This window comes from Neopsephotus bourkii, unplaced genomic scaffold (assembly GCF_033783945.1).
Source record: "Neopsephotus bourkii isolate Nb327-2 ecotype Australia unplaced genomic scaffold, CSIRO-AGI_Nbou_v1 NB_951, whole genome shotgun sequence".
Taxonomy (NCBI): Eukaryota; Metazoa; Chordata; class Aves; order Psittaciformes; family Psittacidae; genus Neopsephotus; species Neopsephotus bourkii.
This window is the reverse complement of record NW_026901445.1, coordinates 1275015-1294400: the sequence shown is the minus strand read 5'-3', so window position 1 is coordinate 1294400 and position 19386 is coordinate 1275015. Positions and strand designations below refer to the sequence as shown.

The 19386-nt window shown below is 40.0% G+C and overlaps 1 protein-coding gene across 6 annotated transcripts in view; it reads right to left on the bottom strand.

The window, feature by feature from the left end:
* GBF1 (golgi brefeldin A resistant guanine nucleotide exchange factor 1) overlaps positions 1-19386 on the bottom strand; it is a 108213-nt gene that overhangs the window by 38311 nt on the left and 50516 nt on the right. For all 6 annotated transcript variants that reach the window (XM_061358729.1, XM_061358731.1, XM_061358730.1 and 3 more), the window contains 4 exons: positions 6321-6452; positions 1200-1318; positions 474-582; positions 57-117 (listed from right to left, as the gene is read on the bottom strand). In XM_061358729.1, the coding sequence (XP_061214713.1) occupies positions 57-117; positions 474-582; positions 1200-1318; positions 6321-6452 (421 nt within the window). The remainder of the gene's footprint in view (positions 1-56; positions 118-473; positions 583-1199; positions 1319-6320; positions 6453-19386) is intronic.

Here is a 19386-nt window from a genome sequence, read left to right as displayed (position 1 = left end):
TTTCTGTCCTTAGAGGGCCATCTCGGCAATGCTGAGGCAAACACAAGCAGGTTTACCTTGTGAAGAGCAGCTGCACCATGTCGACCAGAGTGTGCTCTGCAGATTTTCTCAATAACTCTGCGAAGACAAAAACAAATAACACAGGTGTCATTACTCAGTGTGATATTATCAAGAGGCTTCTCCAAGCAGACTCCCCTCCGAGCCTTGTTTACAGAGATTACGGCAAATTTATTAAAACCAGCTCCGACACCGCACTACTGCAAATGGGCCGATCATCACAAGGTGGCGCCACAACGCTGGGGAAAAAGCAGTCCGAAGTTGTACCGTGAACTAACAAATTTTCCAGCAAGTTGTAGAAAGACACAGTAACATGAAGCTCAGCAGCTTTCCACGGCTGCACGCTCTACAACAGAACTAGTTCATGCTGAGGAAACCCGACCATTTCTTAAGTGCAGAAGTATGAAGAAACCTACCACTGAGTCTCATTTCAAAGCATATGCGGAAACAGGACTGCATGATCTCACACACAGATTCATTGGTGAGGTGGGCTCCCACTGGAGTAAGCAACAATGTCCTCAAAACCTGCAATAAACAGCACACAGATGTCCCATACTTGCATGCATTTCCAGGAGGAGGTTAGCTTCCTCAAGACAGACTGACACAAGCAGACAACCAAGGGTTTTACAGAAGTTACTTCAAACTGAATGCTCTGCTCAAGAAACAGATTAGGAGACAAGAATGACCTTCCAACCCACTTCTAGAAGAGGTCTGATAATGCTGCCTGCTACCTAATATTTGAATTCAGTAACTAGCTATCTGCTGAAAAGTACACAGTCCGAAGAGGTGTACAGTCCATAGGTTTGCCTCTACAAAACATCTTTCTCAACATTAAGTTTGAGATCAGTGTTTGATTTACCCTCACTAACACAGACCACGCACAAGGTAGGATTATCAACGCTACCACAGCTCCTTAATTTACCACAGCTCCTTAATTTAAAAATCATTTTATTTAAGCTTTTAATTATTTTCATTTGGAAAAGCTTTTACCACAGGTATATGAGCCGTCTGTTTAAAAATAAAGTCTGTCACTAAGCTCCACAGAGTCAAAACATTGCTCTCTCCTCTTCATCTCCATGTAACAGGATATGTTCCACAACAGGCAGCAACCATTATAGTAATTACCAGTTCTCTCCACTTACCTGTAGGATTTTCATCAACACAACCTCATCGCTCGCATGATCTGTGCCCACAAATCGGGCATGAGTGACAGCATCTGCCATGTTCTCCATCCCCTCTGCTGTGCCCTCATGGCTGGGATCTGAGCAGCAGAAGAAAAATACATGACAGCGAAAGGCCACATACAGTCTATCACCTCTGTGGGGAGACATCTACACAGAGATACTTTATTGACATCTGCTTCCTTAATTTGTGTGACAAGAGCAAAACTCACCTCCTAGTAGCACAAAGTTTTTAAAACTTGAGCTTTCAGAAAGACTTTATCAAGAGTCTATTTACATCTGCAAAATGATGTAACTTAACAAGAAAATAATTCAATCTCAGTTACCGCCAACTCTGTTTTTTTAGATGTTAATTTTTAAGACTGTGCCCTGTTCCACACAACACAGCGCAATCAGCTGTTAAATGCATTCTGTTCCTTCTTGGGAATGAAGAGAAAAACAGCTCTTAAACATAGGGAACCTCAAAATTTACTCCCATGAGAAGAAAATGCCAAACAGGTTCCACTAGCTTGAGCTTGAGTAGAAAAAATGGTCTCTTGTTCTACATCCCTCCTAAGCAATAGGAGTTGGGGAAGGAATGGACCAGTAGCTTTCCCCAGAGAAAACAGCAGACACACACAATCACAGTTTAGATATCAGAGTTGCAGGCCTCTTGCTTCAATCATTCAGCAAGGCTCCTTCTCCCTGTTTCAGTATTTTGTAGCTACAAACAATGGTGCAGTTGAGAATGTTTAGGACGAGATTGTTGCTAGTAACCATATCTTGTGCCACATTACAGTGGCTTCAGAAAAGCTGTCTCCGGCTTTGATTTCATTCTCACTTAAACAATATAGCACTGGGCAAGAATCTTGTTACCTTCCTACCTAAACAGTCATTAGGAATGAAAGGAAACAACCTAAACACCAGTTAATACCTTATTAATTAGCAATAGGGCCTCTTGAACTCCAGTGAGAACGAAGCTGACAGAGGAACCAAGCAAGACCTTGTATACTTTGCAGAGGAGCTTTGCAGATTCCCTCTTTCACTTCAGTTGTGTTCACACCTAGAAGGGTCTAAGACCTAAGCATTAAAGAAAGCTGCCCTTATTGTGGTCCAAAGTGAGCAGCCACCACCATGTTGTGGGGATTCTGATGGGCTGCAGGATAGGAAACTTCTCATAGTTGCACAAAACTGAAATAGCATGGTACTTCAGACCAGAAACAGAAATGGTACTTCAGACTAGAAACAGCACTTTGCCTTTGCTATCTCTTATACATTCCTATTAAGAACAGAGCTTGCCCACTTTTGGCATAGTTCTCTCAGACACACTGAAAAAACTCAGCTTGCACAGTTCAGTTCCACTGGTTTGCTAGTCAACCCCTCACAGAGCTATCAAGAAGTCTGTTCTAAGACCATTGGTCATGCTTGCTGCTACTGAAGCAGCAGCACTTAATGGAACACCAAACTCTGATACTGGTAACCATTAGAGAAAAGGCCTGGCTGTCAAAGGCAGTTCTCTTTGTACCTTTGACAATGGCTTATAATCCAGTTAGAAGCTACCACTCTTCTACCAGAGGCAATACATTCAGCCATATATTGGTGTTCCATGCACTCTTATTCACAAATGGAAATTACAGGTTAAACCACTAATGGTGATAGAGGATCATCCTAAATTGCCTTGATTAAATGAGGGAAAGACCAGAGGTGTTACAATGCCAGCACCTAGGTTAACATTACTGTTCACCAAACTCAACAACTACAGTGGAAAGCACCTAAGGGCAACAAGAGGAAAAAGGCACTTGCTGCTAAAATGGTAGAGCACTGCCACCTCTTCCAGTAGATACGAGTTGCTCTAGGCTTAGAGATACATTTAGTCATAGTTATGGATAAATAGTCTGTGTGAAAGGGAAATGCAAGCAAGTTGTGTGTATACTTCTTTAACAGATCTATAACTACAGCTTTGCTGTTCAAGCCCTTACCTTCAATACTAATAGACACACCTCTCTCCCAACACATAATACGCCTGACTACTTCAGTTCTGGTTCCCTGGAACAGCTCTGCAAATTCAGGTCAATTTATAAACCTCTTGAGTTCAATTAAAAGCACAGATACTCTACTTTGCAGAAAAAGATAGAGAAAAGATAAACCCGATTCTTTGTTCCCCTGTGAGAAAACAGTATTGAAAGACATGTCAATGCCTGCTCAAGAATCACTAACAAAAATAAGTTTGTGTGAAGGAAAACATTAGTTTGAAAATTGCTACCAACAACACAAAGATCTGGAGACCTCATCTAGGTGCACACACTTCATACAGGGTGTACTCTCACAACAGGTGACCAAAGAACAAGCAGAAAGCAGAAAATCCATGCTCTCAACCACCAGGGAAATCCAGGAAAGCCTGCTCCACACCTTTAGTGGAGCTAAAATAAATCACCAAGGAGAAAGAGAAAGTAGAGGGAAGAACATGCTTTAAACTCTCCAAAAAGCATGTCTTGCTGGCAGCTGAATAACAGCTACTCATTTATGGATATGCAGTTTTCAGGAACACCAGGGAAAATTAACCATAGAAATGGAGCCAGAAGCTGCTAAGGACACATAGCTATAGTACAAAAACCACATACCTTTTCATTTCAGCCACTAGTCTTCCTATAGCTAAGGTTTGAGCTCATCAAAAAGGCTGACAGCTAGCTAGCTAGCTCCTGCAAAACTGCTGAGTAAGGACATAATTAATCTGAGAGATAAAAATCAGTAGGAGTTTACTGATTATACTCTATACAGTTTACTCTATAAATTACTTTGCAATTTATCAACTATAACACTTGGAAGAGTAGTACTTATTTCAAGGCAGAGGATAATTTCTGTAAGGCTATTCCTACTAAAACATATGTATGGTGATATCAAACATATTTATCAAACTGATCTGTGATTGCATACTGCTGTTGGTGAACTGCACCCAACAATCTCAGAACAGACCTTTGCAATTCAGACTAATTAAGATCAGAAATCTCAAAGGCTATTAAAGAATTATTTTTTTCTAATTGGTTTTAAAATAAAGCCCTCCCCAATACTGGCCTGAAAAGCTGAGAGATAACCACCTGCCGACATGTGACAGAATAACAGTGAGATAACACAAGGATTACCAATGAAACACTTCGGAAATAGGAAAAGAAAGCTGTTTTAAAGAAACAAAATTACCAGAGGAGTTTGGTCCTTTCATTGCCAGCATGAAGTTTTTTGACCCAGTGTGTACAGCAAAAGCCCTCCACTCACAGGACACAGCTAATGAAGCTGTTGAAAAAGAGTGCTGGTTTCACGCATCAGCCCCAATGCACCACAAATATCAGCTACACTGAAATTTGCCTGCTGTGGTTATGCTGGAGTCCATCCTCCCTTGATCCATACAGTTTGAAACAGATTTGTATCTTAAGGACAGTTTCAAGCTTTTCCTATCTTTAGGCAAGCTTAATCTTATATTACAAAGAGAAATATACAACCCAAAAGCTTTAATTTAACAACACAAGCCTAGCCAGGTGTTCAGTCAGCACCATTAATCCCAGCCTCAGTGTATCTGGAACAGCACAAAGAACATGGCTGCTGTGAATGTCACCTGAAGCAGCAATAGAGGTCTTAGATTACAGGTCCTGCTCCACGACATAATCCAGGTAGAGGGTCTTTTCCACTGTCTACCATCAACACATGATCAGCAACAGTTACAGGGATGCAGCCTTTGTGGAATAACCCGATTAATACTCTAAATAACAACTAGCTAGAGAAAGACTACACATTCTTAACCACATTTTTACTGTTTCTTCCTCAAATCAAGTATTTGTAGTAGGCTGCATGTGCAGACATTTGCCTGGACATGTGATACCAGCCTGATGTTCTGATCCCACTCAGACCATAAAAGCCCAGAAGAGTCCATCCCCCTGTTCTATGTTGAAACTAACATATTTTGCATCCTTGCTTACTCCTTTACAGGGACATGTTTCACAGGCTTATTAAGATTTCTTTTTTCTCCTATGAAGTGACATCAATCCTGCATAATTTTAGTTATTTTTTGCCAATTAATTACACCAAATCCCAACCACAAACTGATGTCTTGACACACTAAATTTCTATCAAACTCATAATTATTTTTTTTCCCTTCCTGTCCTGCAAGTCCCCATTTTTGCTCATTTTAACTTTGGATCTTTCTTTCAAAAGTGGTCTGCATCTACATCAAGCATTTTCTAACTTCCCTCATGCTAATGCCAAAGAACAAAATATTTAAAACAACAGTGCCAAAACCTCAACAGTGTTCCCTTACAATGTAAGGGAGGAAAACAACTGAGAAGTTTGAACTTGGGGGAAGGAAGATGGGTAAAATCATTTTCTCCAAGTGAAACTATGTATAAACAAACATAGGCAACAAGTTTTGTAATTCTTACACGTATGATCAGAAAGTACTAACAGAATTTACACAGAAAAATCAAGCACTACTAACAGCAGCATTGAAGGCAGACAGAAAGCCAGCTAATGAGTTACTATAAGCCAGCTGAGCCATGGGAACTGACCACATGCACATTGTTAGTCTTTCACAAATATAAAGGAGAACACACACATTTCAAAGTCTGGGAGTGGCAAAACTGTCTCTGACATGATAACTGTGACAAGTGAAGAATACTGGCACACCACTGGACAGCCAGACTGGGCAGAAAACCACCCTCACCCTGCAGCAGGAATATCAGTCCACAAACCAAAATAAATTCCACTGTGTTTATGCATATTACAACACTGTAATCCAAACTGGTACTCTCCCCTCCCTGGCCCTTTTGCTCAGACTGCATTAAACAGCAGCTGCCAATTACCACAGTCCAGCAGCGGCCATAAGCACATGCAGCAGTCAGGGCACGCTAGAAGCTTTAGCTCTACTTCTAGCCATTGCTGTAGTGCTATGAAAGACCAGCAGGTATGATGCTAAGAAACTGCAGATGTCCCTAGCATTAATGACAATTTTCTTATTTCCCGAATCTCCTGATAAAGACTGCAAGCATGTATTCCGACCAAAGACACATCTCAAGGAGATGCATTTAGTGGAATTTTGGTAAGTCCCACATAACATACCTATTAGTGCATACGAGAGGAACTTATTCACAGAGGTGAGGGCCAATCCAGTTATGGGGCCTGTAGTGTCTTCAGAACGGATTACTTCCAGGAAAGGCCGAAGAAAGACATTGGGTTCAATTTCAGATAGCTCTGTTAAAATAAAAATAATTTAAAGGAGGCATTAGACTTCATTCATTAGGATTCATTTTCTCTTTAAGAATCTACAGCAAGCTTAATCTCAGAGGAAAGAGGCCTGCAATAGCTTCGTTTCAGAAGTTTGCTGGGAAGATAAGGGTTGCTTTTAAATACACACACACACACACACACATATATATGTATATATTTTTAAAGGCAGTGGTTTGGTAAGCTCACTTCCTTGTGATCTTCAGAACATCCTTCTGGAGCCTTCTAAAACAAATCCTATTGTAAGAACAGCCTGTAAACAACACCGAGCCACTGCTGCCTAAATTCATGTTTTAACTAAATACAGATATTGTTGCATTTTCCTAGTGCTCCTGAACTTGCGTGATTCCATGAACTATATAGAGTCTGCCCCACCTTCCACCACTTCCATAACATCCTACTACGCACACGCATGGTACAAATGTACAACCAGGTTAACTGGATCTCTTGCAGTGTTATGCCCTAATACAAATTGTGTTTCTGCAGCACTACCAGTTTGCTTGGCAAAGACAGGAGAAACCCCACAAGATATATTTAAAAACCCTCCTGTCTTGTTCTCAGAACACCTGTGCAAACCTCTCGACCAGAGAAGCAAAAAAGGCACTCTACTTGCTGTTTTGGACAGCAAGCATTCTCTCTAAAGCTGCAGTACAAGAAGGCAGATGCACTGAGCTGTTGAACTGGAGAAAGAACAACTAACAAGCATCCTAAACTTTTCCAGATGATCAATGGAAGCTTTGGGAATAAAAATAAGAAATACAGAAAAGAACAGGAAAAAATATGAATGGAAAAAAACAGAACTAGGGAAAATGACAAAAAAGCAACCCCACCCCCAAAACCCAAACCAAAACCCCCTAACAATCAAAAAATCCAACATAAGGAACCAAACCCAGAGGAATCCTGAGAGAGACTTAGGAGAAAAAGCTTTTAAAAGCAGCTGAAGGCAACCTCCAATACAGCCATTACACAGGCAAAGAAGAGTACATTAAAAGCAACTTGGATAATCCTAAATCTAAAAAAAAAATTAAGTACAAACACTTGGTTCAACTTCCTAAAACCTACACTTTGCTCCTAATAAAAGTTAACAAGTCTAATAGCCAAGAGTGTCAACACTGGCGTTTATATTCCTGATGATCCAATATTGCACATGAGCTTCTCTGAGGCAGGGAAGAAAAAAATTCTGCAATTCCTGTATCCTTAGACAAGCTGCTGATTTCTCACCTACAAACATAACTCAATTATTTTAGTTAAGGAAAAAAAAAATCTAAACCCTCCTGATTCTAAGATAAGTGAAATTCCATTTTATCATAGTTCCTATTGAAAAGCCTTAAGTATCAAAGTAAAAAGCCTATCAGAAAGCATATTAACATAACTGTAACAAATTATGGTGAGAAAACAAAGGAGGAAGAACAATGCAGGGTGGGGGCTTTTTTTTGTTTTAAATACTTAAGACCACGGAGAGCAACAAAGCAGAGCAGTTTCGCTGTTAATTAAAGCAAAACTGCTTTAAAGAAAGAGAAACTTTGGGAATCATTACACAGTCTTTTTCCAGTCAGCCACCAGTTCAAATCAGTCCAACACGACTAACTTATGAGAGGTTAAAAGGAAGGTGATGATTCAATCTTTTTGGCTTAAGAACAAGTCCCCCAATTTGCAAGATAATATCCTGGTGTGACATTACAATTGTGTCACCTCTTAATAGCTCATAGAAATGCAGAGGATCATAAGACATGCTTTCAACGACGTTTATTTAAGTGTGCTTTATAGAACACTTGTCTGGTCACAAGCACTTGGACAACATTAAATATAGTAAGACTACTGGGGATCAACACTCAAAACTCTTCTTCCCACTACTGATCTTTTCTATAGAACGAATTACAATCTTGTCAGTTCCTCCAGCTTCCTTCTATCCAGTGAGCCCCAAGATGGAAAAGCTGCACCTTGATTAGTGGAAAAAATGGGACTTCTATAAATGCATATCAATTTATTCCTCCCATGCAGCTCTGAAGACAAAATTCCTAGCAGAGGATACCTACGTTACAACACTTCCTATTTTCAGGACAACAAATAGACAGTTTAGTTTACAAGAGCGGGGAGGTGTTTCACTTTTTCAATTAAAGTTGTGAATACTGATGTGGTTAAAGATTGGATTCCCCTGCAGTCTAACTGAAATTCCCAATTTACACGAAGATCACAAAGTGGTTTGTCTTAATTAGGATTTAATTAGGCACATACTATTGATTACACAGCAACTCTGGCCAACTTCTCTGATATTCAAAGACTGTAGCTTTTATGGTAACACAGCATTCTACATTAAGCTCTCTGAAACTGACTGTGTAAGCTGTAAAACTCTTTCAGACTGGATAGCTGGTGTGGTGCTACTGAAAACTAAAACCATACTAATCAGAGAGTACTTTTAGTGCAAGACTTGGCCACTAAAAGATTACTGTCTGAGGGATCTTAATTTCAGTGGAACACCAGTCACACTGCTAGCTGTTTGCATCCGGGCAGTCTTCACTTTACTACTACAATGAGCTCTTCTTGCTGGCAGCATTTGCAGGCATTGAGGACTTACAGGGATCAAAGGCTCCCTTTTGAATCAGTCTTGGTAGTGGTGCTTGCTTCAATAGGAAGTTCGGGAACAGAAAAAGACTCATACTGTAGCTATTCTTGCTATAACCTGTCCTGAAACAGATGACTCTTACTGGCTGAAGTATCAGTTCAGCATCTGAAAGTGGCACTAAAGCTATCTGGAACTTCTTCATCAAGTAACAATTTTACAAACTCAAAGCTCAGTACTTCTAACACTCTCCTATTGAGCTTAGCAAAGGTAGTTCAGCAGGTCTCTCCTGGAAAGGATTTCATAGCCTTATATACTGAACATGGCAGTGTTCAGAACCAACCTGCTAGCCCTTTCAGAACAGTAACTGTAAGCGCAAGGTGCACTCCATGCTAGCTTTTTCTACCGGAGCCCAAGTTTAATCTAGAACACAGAACAGCAGGAACTGAATAATGCTCTTTTCACAATACCTAGGTAAGGTAGGATCATAGTCTTTAATGGGAATTGTTCTGCTCAGCCAATTAAAAACTTCATGAAAGTGACACTGTGCAAAACCTTGATTATTTTTTTGGCACCTAATTGTAAAGCAATTCTATGGTCTCCTGAAAGTAAGAACCTCAGAAAGGCCAATAAAATAGATTACAATTTTAACAGTTCCTTTGCCAAAGCAAAGGCTGTATAAATACTGAATGTCTGGAAGTACATACTTGAACTTTTACAAAAGCTTTCAAAAAAAAAAAAAAAAGGGAAAAAGAAAAAAAAGTTCTGATTTTTCAGCTCTGGCTCTTCCTCTGTCAGATTCAGATTCAGGCATTACATGAGAGAAAACCACAAACAGTGACAGACTTGAGAACTGCTGATAGAGCTGTTTCTCCAAGTATGTTTCTTAGCAAGAGAACCTTCTCACTGTTTGAACTAGAAAACATAGCATGGTTCTCTGCTTAGACAACTACTTTCAACTCAGGGGGGAAAACCCCAAAACCAAAAAACCCACCCCAAACCCCGTCAGCCCCACAATCATGACCTCAGCCTAGGGTATTACAATAGAAAGAGCTGAACAAGTGTTTACAAGGAAACCAAAATTTCATTAGGGATTCCTACAGCAGCCTTCTTTTTCAATATACTCAAAGCTAGGGAAAAATTGTATTAAAACATGATATAGTCTTACATGAAGAGCCAGGGCTGCTTTGGGGATCAGCTGGAAAGAGCTTTCCATTCTTTTCACACAGGTACTTTCAATGAAATTTCAGGGAAGCAGATACCAGCACTAGCTCTACACCCAAAGAAGCTCAGCTAGCCCAAACTAGTGCATGAGATTGAGAAGAAAAGGAACAATATCTTCAGTGTATCAGAAAGCCAACTCTGCAGGTTGGCAATTTTAATATGAGGATGGAATTCCTTGGAGGCAGCACTTTCCTTCCTTCATCCTATGGTTTATTTGCACTTAGACACACACATCTGTAAAGACAGATAATTCATGTTTAAGTACCTAACTCCTGTTTCAGCAATCAAATCCAGCCGTTCTAGCACTTCAGCAAACAAGCTGCATCAGACCTCTGGCATCCCCCTTCTCCTGAAGTACAGGAGCAAGTCCCCCTCAGAACAGTTTTCTTACTGGTAGCACTCTGTTGGCGCATTCCTGATCTAAAATGCTCACATAAGCTGCTTTCTCTGGCAGTTCAACTCTTCACTCCTGAATGACTCTTATCAGGATCGGCTATGCGTTCCGAATCAGAGTAAATGAACAAGAAAAAATTGTTTATGACATGTTATTTCAACATCATTTGTCCCCAGGACAGGCAACTGCAACCCAAACCCCATGACCTGGACTCCTCTTATGCAGCAGCTGTTGGCCTTGGACGCCCAAGCCTTCAGGAAGGCTGTCTCAATTGTATCCCACGCACCTCTCCAATGCAGATGAGCTCAGACAAGAACAATGCTTCAAGTATATGCTATTACATTCCCTGCTTACGTACTGACCTGTACAATGAACAGGCAATCTCTTTGCTTCTTAAGGTGGGAAAAAGATAAAGATAACGCTATATCAGAGTAGAAATCTTCAGGATTCCTGCCTAGGAGATAAGTGAGTTTATGCCACAGAAAACTGTGGCACCACCAATTGCTTCGTTTAACTAAACTTTGGTTTAGTAATAAAATTAATTTTATAAAATTTATTACTAAACCAATTTAGTAATTTTATTACTAAACCAAACTAAATCAAAGGGTTCACCCTCAAAACCACTTTCTGCAGAGACTGCTTTTCTGGCCTACATGATTTCATATGTGCTTTATTCTCAGTTCACTCACCCAAACCCAAACCATTTTGTCTTTTTACCTAAGGGTGAGAATTCTCTCTATCTCTCTTGGTAAGTTAGAGAGAAGAAAGTTACAAGGAAAAGTACAAGTTACAAGAAGAAAAGTTGCAAGGAAAAATTGTACTTGCCTTTTAAAACCATGTAAAAGTATTGAGTAACCATACTCTTCAGATTTTCAAAAAGATTTATTGAAGTCTTAACTGCTGGAATAAGCACTGGCTTAAACTCACTCAGATTAAAATGCAGGATCGCAGGGAAAGGAGAAATAACTTTGAGTTAGTCTTACATTGGTTATTTCAGAGATTAACAAATCTAACAAAAAGAAATACAGTAACTTGTTTCTCTAACATATTTGCAGAGTTTGAATTTGCTTTCCACAGTGTCAGTTAAGCAACAGCCACAGAACAGTATATGCATACTGGTTCTATGTCCCCTGACAAAATTACAGTTTCAGCAGCTCTACAGCTGATGAGCAGAGAGGGCACATGTTTCATCACTCCGAAAACAAATTCTCCAGATTGACTGGAACACATCCCACCCTGCACCTGCAATGAAAGACATGCCATGAGTTCTTTTAGTTAGGAAGTTTAGTCCAATATTTAACTCCACTTCATTACTGACCAATTAATGTAGAGTAGCAAGTGTAAAAAAACTAAGCTAGATGATTCACATTCATTGGCTCCTGAATGTATGCTGCCATCCAAACAGTCCTGGTTTTGAGCAAAAAGAATCCTCTGCCACCTCTTCCCCCAAGGGGCTTTTGCTGTTCTTTTGATCTTGTTTTCCTTGCAAGGTCTAGACCAACCCTTACAATACGGTGCAATGTGTAGTACATTTCAAGAGATTTTAATACCTGAAATGAAAGATTGCTACTTATACAGTCTGACCTAGCAGCTACTGTGATCAGAGAAATCTCTAGTCCTTCTTTCTGAAAATAATGATGCCCACTAAAACTGACATATAACAGGTCACCAAAAAGAGTAGCCAGCTAACATTCTCTACAATTTCTCCAAAATATCATTGTCTTACCCCAGACTGAGTTCTTAACAGATGAAGAGAACCTAATTCTGACAGCTAGGAGAGAAGCTGAGGAGCCAGGAGCCTATATCCTAGTTTACAGAACGCATAAATACTGCAAGCTTATTTTAAAAGGCTGCTGGGATTGCACAGCAGCATACAAGCTCACCGTGGGGATGTGTGGAAGCAAGCTTTGTGTATCTCTGAAATCAATACTTTAAGTGTTACCAAAAGCTTTACGTATAATAAAAGTAAACAAAGGTCCAAAATTAAGGATTATTCAAGCCAATGAAGGAGAAGTGAGAATTAACTGCATCCTTTTCAGTATGCCTGTAAAATATACTCTTCAAAGCTAATTCCCTGTGAATTGAAATGGTCATCAGGGGCCCAGGCCCACCGTATCAAGAGGGAAACAGTGCCATTCACAGACGCACATGAATGCAAGGCTAGAATTACAAATGCAGTTTGACAGGGGGAACCCAGAGCTGTCAAGCCTGTTCTGTTTGCCTAATTTCATTACAATGGCACAAATGCTTTCATTTGTCACACTCCAGCTTCATGTGTTTATCTCCCTTTCATTAAACATGACTTTAACAAATGATTGTTCCATACTGCCATGATCTCAAATGCCCCTCAGAACTGAGATTTTTATTTTGGGGAAGGTTGACAGAATGCATACTGAGCATTTGACTCCTGATATCCTCTGCGCAGGGCACCATAAACTCAACTGAAATATACTCCTATAGGAATTATTTACACCTACCAGCAAAGCCGGAGCACTGACAGTCCCACCAGTGTTAACAATTAGTTATCAGGGGCTTCCCTCTGATGCCATGCTTCAAATTCAGCTGTTCTGACTGCCCATTAAAAACCCCTGAGCATTTTTTCATATGCAGGTACTTGCTAGAGTATCTGCAGCCAAATTTACACTGAAAACTCCAGCTGTCTCTCCAGTGTTATTCTCCAAGCACTTTTCACCCAGACATAGTATTCTGTTCCAGAGAGAGTAATATTATGAGCAGATACTAATTTCATTCATAAGAAAAATGAATGTCATCAACAGGAAGTATGGAGCTACACAAAGTGTATGACTACTCACTTCATGAATTTTTAAAACACCAGTCATACAGATTGCCAATGCAAGTTGTTGGGATAGTACCTTATTTCAAAAGTGAAAGTTGTTTAATTTTGCCCTTGTTTCTCAGCACTAAGCAGACAGCAGACATGGAAATAACTGCATCTTCACAAACTTTTTTTCTGAGCTATGCCTAACATGTATTAGTCAGAAGTTATATTCAAAAGGCTCTGCTTCAAAGAACAGCAGCTCTGAAAGTGAACTCAGGGATAATTTGGTATAGCAAAGTTGAAGGTCACCAGGAGAAGACTTTGCTACAAATCCTGGGGTTTTTCCTCCCACCCTGTGACCTGAATACCTCTGAAAGCACACAAATCAATTACATAGTAAAAGCCTACTGTTTCCAAATTGGTCTCCTATGAGTGTATCGATTACCAGAGTGAACAGCAATACCCATATACCTTTAAGTATAATTTCAATACTAATCCAGCCTTGTTTTCTAGAAACCCTTCCTTCTACATCATACCAGAGCAACACCTGATTATGCCAGCACATGTCAGAGAAAGATTAGATCAAGACCCATGAATTGTAAAGCCACAGATGCAAATTCAGAATTACTTAAGTAAATTTTGATCTCCATTACAGAAGAGGTGATTGCTCCCAGGGAAAGGAGATGGGAGAATACAGATGATGTGAACCTCTAATAGGTTCTGGAATATACAAGCATTTTTGTGGCTTTTCAGACAGATGCAAGCTCTAAACTCTTAGTGACAATTGCAATGGCACCTATTCCTACTTCAGAAAACTGAACTCCTCAGTAGGTCTACAAAAAGTGATTTGAGATCTTATCCCTTTCTGAAGGTTTGGGGTGTTTTTCCCCCCAGGGGTGGAAGTTACTTAACACGAAGCTTTGGACAACTTCCAGGGAAGAGAAATCAACTTTCCCATACACCTATAAGAAAGAAGTCCATCACTAAGCTAAATTGCTTAACCCTCCCCGCAAACCATTATTCCATGACAGTGGGGTCAGTGAAATGCAGGTGAGTGTCACCTCTTGCCTGCTTTTAAAACCAGTTGAAATGGTTTTGAAAGATTTCTTACAGAAAATCAGCACGCACATGACAACAGCCGGTTCTTGTGATGAACCTGCATCAGCTCTGAACTTCAGAGCCCACAGGCACTCCTCTGATCCAGTGACTTTCAACTCTAAATGAAATTGCTAAACCAAACTAAACCAAAGCAAAAAGCAGTCATCCCTTGACAAATTCATCTGCCCTTGACCAAACACTGATAGTTATTGATCTTGCTGCTGTTGTGAATTAGGGCCAGGTTTCCCAAGGTTCCCTCCTAATACGAGAGAGAGAGCATGGCTACTCTAACAAGGCCGACTAGGCTAAATGAAACCTATGGGGAATTGCATTGCACACTGCAAAGTCCAGAGGATGGACTGATCTGTCCATCTTACTGACAGCACAAGTTTGATGTGTGTCAAGTTTAAGCACTCTTTTTCCTCTCGAAAAGAAATTGGCACATGTCGAAGGAACAGCAATTAGATTGTGACACTCTACAGAACTCTATTCAGTCACTGGACTTGCTTTACTATGGTATTTTACACGTCTTGCACGGTACCAGGCCCAAAGTAAGTAGGCAATTTAAAAGCCCAGGAGAAATTAAAACTTCTTCCCTGGTATTTTAAAGCACAGTAATTCTCCACAGCTTTGTGTGTCTACCACACTATGAATAGTTTTCTCACTGCAAATTCAACATGTTGTGAAAAGGAAAGCTTCACTACTTCTAAGGGGCTGGAGAAAAAGATTACAGTTTTATCGTCAATTAGCTGTCTGGATGTTACCCCATTCTGTTTACCCCTTCCTCAAGGGAAGCCCATGAGTGCCAAGGGGAAAAATTAAAAGGAAAGTGAAGAACAAGAAATCCCAAACAAGGCAAGGTATTTCTTGTGTTGCTGGAGAATCTAAAAAGCATCAGTGAGACAGACAAAATCCAAAGAATGAAATGAAGAAAAGCCTGATGGCTGAAAAGAGAATCTTTAAATGACAAAATCTCTCAAAGGTTTAATGTACCTCGCTGTTATGATTCACACAAATTCTTCTATCCAACCTGAACTAATCTAGGAGACATTGTGCTGTGCCACGTCATTACCAGGAAGTAAAATTCCCATGTGCTAATGGCAAAACACAAGTGCCCAGAGCTCAGTAACAAACACACTAAGTTACCACAGATGCCAAATGGAAACCTCAGGGAGAGCAGGGTGTGAAACGTTGTGGGAATCCTAGTTTCAAACCTACCAGAGGGAAAAGAGAACAGAACCAAAAGGGAGAAGAGACTGACATGCTGGCAGTCAAACTGTTGCCTTAAGACACTGCAACAGTAAAAGCACTAAGCAACTTCTCCTCCTCCCCTGCCAGCAATATATGAAGCAATCAGTAATCTGTATACACATACAAGCAGAAATTCAGACTGCCTCCATTAAAAGGCAGCTCAATTCCTAGAATGATGAAAACAAATGAATGTTAAGGTTCTTGAGAATGGACTGGGAAAAGAAATTAATTTCTGCATACTGCTATGTGCCAGAATGACCTAGGATAAAAGGTGCTGATAGTACATGATGGGAAGCAAATTTAATACTCACTTACAGTTTTTGCAGCTGAAGAGATCTATGAATGCAATTCTACATCACTGACCACCAAATAGGATGTATCTTAAAATGGGCATCACAGAAACAGTATTATGTAAGTCCCTAATTCCATTAAATAAACTTTTTCCATGTCCTGGAATCATGCATCAGCTGTAAAACAATAAATGACTGTGAAGAACCAAAACAACCTAAAAATCTACCTGGAGAAATGAAGGGGTACCAAACGTTCATAAAAGATTAGTTGCCTTTATTGCAGCCCGGGCAGAGGAACACACAAGCAATTACCCCCTCTACCAGCTGGGAGCATGAGCATTATACTGAATATGATGACAGTAATTCAGCCTCCATTAACAAACCCCACTAATTACTAGGGTCAAAGCACCACCACAAAAGGAAAGAGCAAAGTTTATTAACAGGTGAGAAGTGGAAAAGTATTTGTTGATTCCTATTCTGCCTGCTCTTCCAGACCCAGGGCCTACATACTTAGGTAGAAATCATATGCCTTCAGCAGGTAACAGTACGGGTAGTTTAGAAGGATTCCTCTTCTAAGCAGCAAGACTTTGGTGACATTTAGCAACTTCCTGTTCCCTGGCTAGAGATAATCTTTGTTGGTGAGGTTATGGAATTGGCATTTTTAAACCAAAGCTAAGATTGTTTTGGTCAAGGAAACTCGCCAAGAATACTTTTTATCTTACAGGCTGGAAATTACTACTGATTTTGTCCCACTTGCACTGCCTGGAGAAGCTTATGGGACAAAAATTGAAAATTTTTAGGATTTTCATATTACATACTGTGCTTTACCCAGTTCTATAAAGTTACCTGTGATTTTGATGAGATTTCCATCAGGAGGTCTAAACAGTGCTGCAAATCCTACTGATAGTATTGCAGAACACACAAGTACAGGTAGCCTGTGAATGCAACTGTTTCCACAAGACAACGTGATACTCTGAAGCACCAGATGAGTCTAAGCTCCCTCTGCAACGTGTTTGGCCAATGATCAGCTGCAATCTGGGACAACGTTTTTCTGCTCACATCCTTACCATTCCCAATTTAGACAAAATTTTTCAGGGCAGAAAGAGGCCATGTGTATACTGAGAGCTCACTCCTCTCCTGGGAAGACAGCAAGCACCAAATAAAGATTCAGGTATAGTATAGCTTGACATTAGCAACCCATGGCCCTGATCCCTCTGTTGCATCAGCCTCTCTGAAGCAGTCATTTAACAGATGATAAATTGAGCAGCAGATTGTATAAGAAATATGAGTAACTCCTTGGTACACAGGCCACAAGGACTGTACCTTAGAAAAAAAAAAATATATACTGCTGACACTCTCGAAGAAAGTACCAGATAGGTCTATTATAGTCTATTGCTAATATTTTTGATCAGGTAGATGCCCATGATCAAATAAACCACTAGAGTGCTTCAGAAGCTCAACTGAGCAATCCTGTCCTAACTTTATAAAGGCCTTTACTGACTATATAGTGTCCAGCAAGAGCAATCTAAAAGTGACAGCATGGCACAAAACTTCAACTCACACAGATAAACAAAGCTGTTTGTTCGAGCTAGCCCCTGGTTCACACACTTATATAGGCTCCTTCAATCCCTCTCTTCTTCCCTGAGGGTACAACGCCTGGCTTTCCAACTGAAATACACAACACACACTGAACAGGTCACTGGACACAACTCTGCTTTAACCTCTAACCCCTAGTATTTCTGCTACCATGACCTCTGGGATGGAACCACTATACTTTGACAGCGTTTGTTCCCAAGACCTGGAAAAAAAAACTCCATCTTTGCTTCCGTTCCTCATATAAAAAGGGGGCCTTTTTGCCTTTTTAAGTGCTGTCCCATTAGATTACCCAGAAATAATATAAAAAAAGCAGCTTACAGTAATAGCAATTCAATGAGAACTTCCTGCCCTATCATCCCAAGTTTCCCCAAAACCTAAAGTTAATTAAGACTCTTGGTGAATGATGCTATTTTTCAAGTTCATACTTGGGGAAATATGATAACCACTATGTAACAAAAGTTGAGATCAAAATAATCTTTATAATCCATCACAAACAAAAACAGTATCAGGGAAATGAACAGGGACATACTTGATTCCCATGTAGAAACAATTTAGCAGTGCTTGGCCACTCACTTTTGGGGTGTTAAAGAACTTTATTAAAAAAAAAAAAAAGAAAAAAGGCAACTTACATTTCAGAGGAGCTAATGAATGAGGGGAAGAAAACGAAACGTACATCATTTTCTAAAAAGCAGTAGTTAAACAGCTAGTAAATTCTCACAGCCTTGTCAGAATGAAACCACTTCACACAGAGCAGCATTTTGTTCAGGCTTGAGGCCAGTGCTTAAAACCAGAAAGTGAGTCTAGGTAACAGAAGGACTTCGAGGGCCCTTCCAAAAACTTGGGATGAAATCCCAAAGCTCTGGGAGAGCAAGGCAAGCACCTGTTTTCCTGAACAGTTGATTTTTTTATGCTGCATACTTTACACAGAAGCTGCATTATTCTTGAGAAGCTGCATTCCAGCCAAAAGTGCACAGTTAATGTTTTTTGCAGCCCCCAGCCTCCAGTGATGGATGACCATTTTATAATGGAATACTTTATGCTCAATCAACTTACAAATAACGGATGTTTTATCACACTGAATTAAAAGGATTTTTTTAATGAAAAAAAGTAACAGACAAGAGGATCAGTGATGAGCAGAAGCAAAAGTTATTCCTGTTAAGCATGGTTAAAAGAAATCCAAGTGATGTTTCACTTTAACTCTTTCAGTGCACTCCAGCAACAAGTGGAAATGATGTGCGAGCTAGGGCTTGCTCTGAAAACTACCTACATGTAAGTCCTGATCCAGACTATTGTGACATGAGATGAGAGTATAGGGCTCCTTCAAAAGGATTTTGGTCTGTAATGTCTCAATTAGGTTTCCAAAACAGCTAAGACTAATAACTAAGCACTGTCTAAAGATAAACCTTTCAAAATACTTTAATCTCTTACGCCTGCTCAGCATTACAAAAATAATTCCTCAGACACCCTTTAATCTGCTGTGGGTTTTTCTGCTCCTAGCACTGCTTCCACCTGTCAATGCTGAGTGATAAACCAGAGAAGTAAATGACCTGAACTCAGAGTATTGCAATTTTTAGATCAAAGTTTAGAACCAAAAATCCAAATTCAACTGATATCTTATTTACGACTCAGTGCTTGCTGTTATACCTCAACTGTTACTGTTGTTACTCCAGGTCAAGAAACCTGAGTGCTTACAGGGCCATATCTGAATG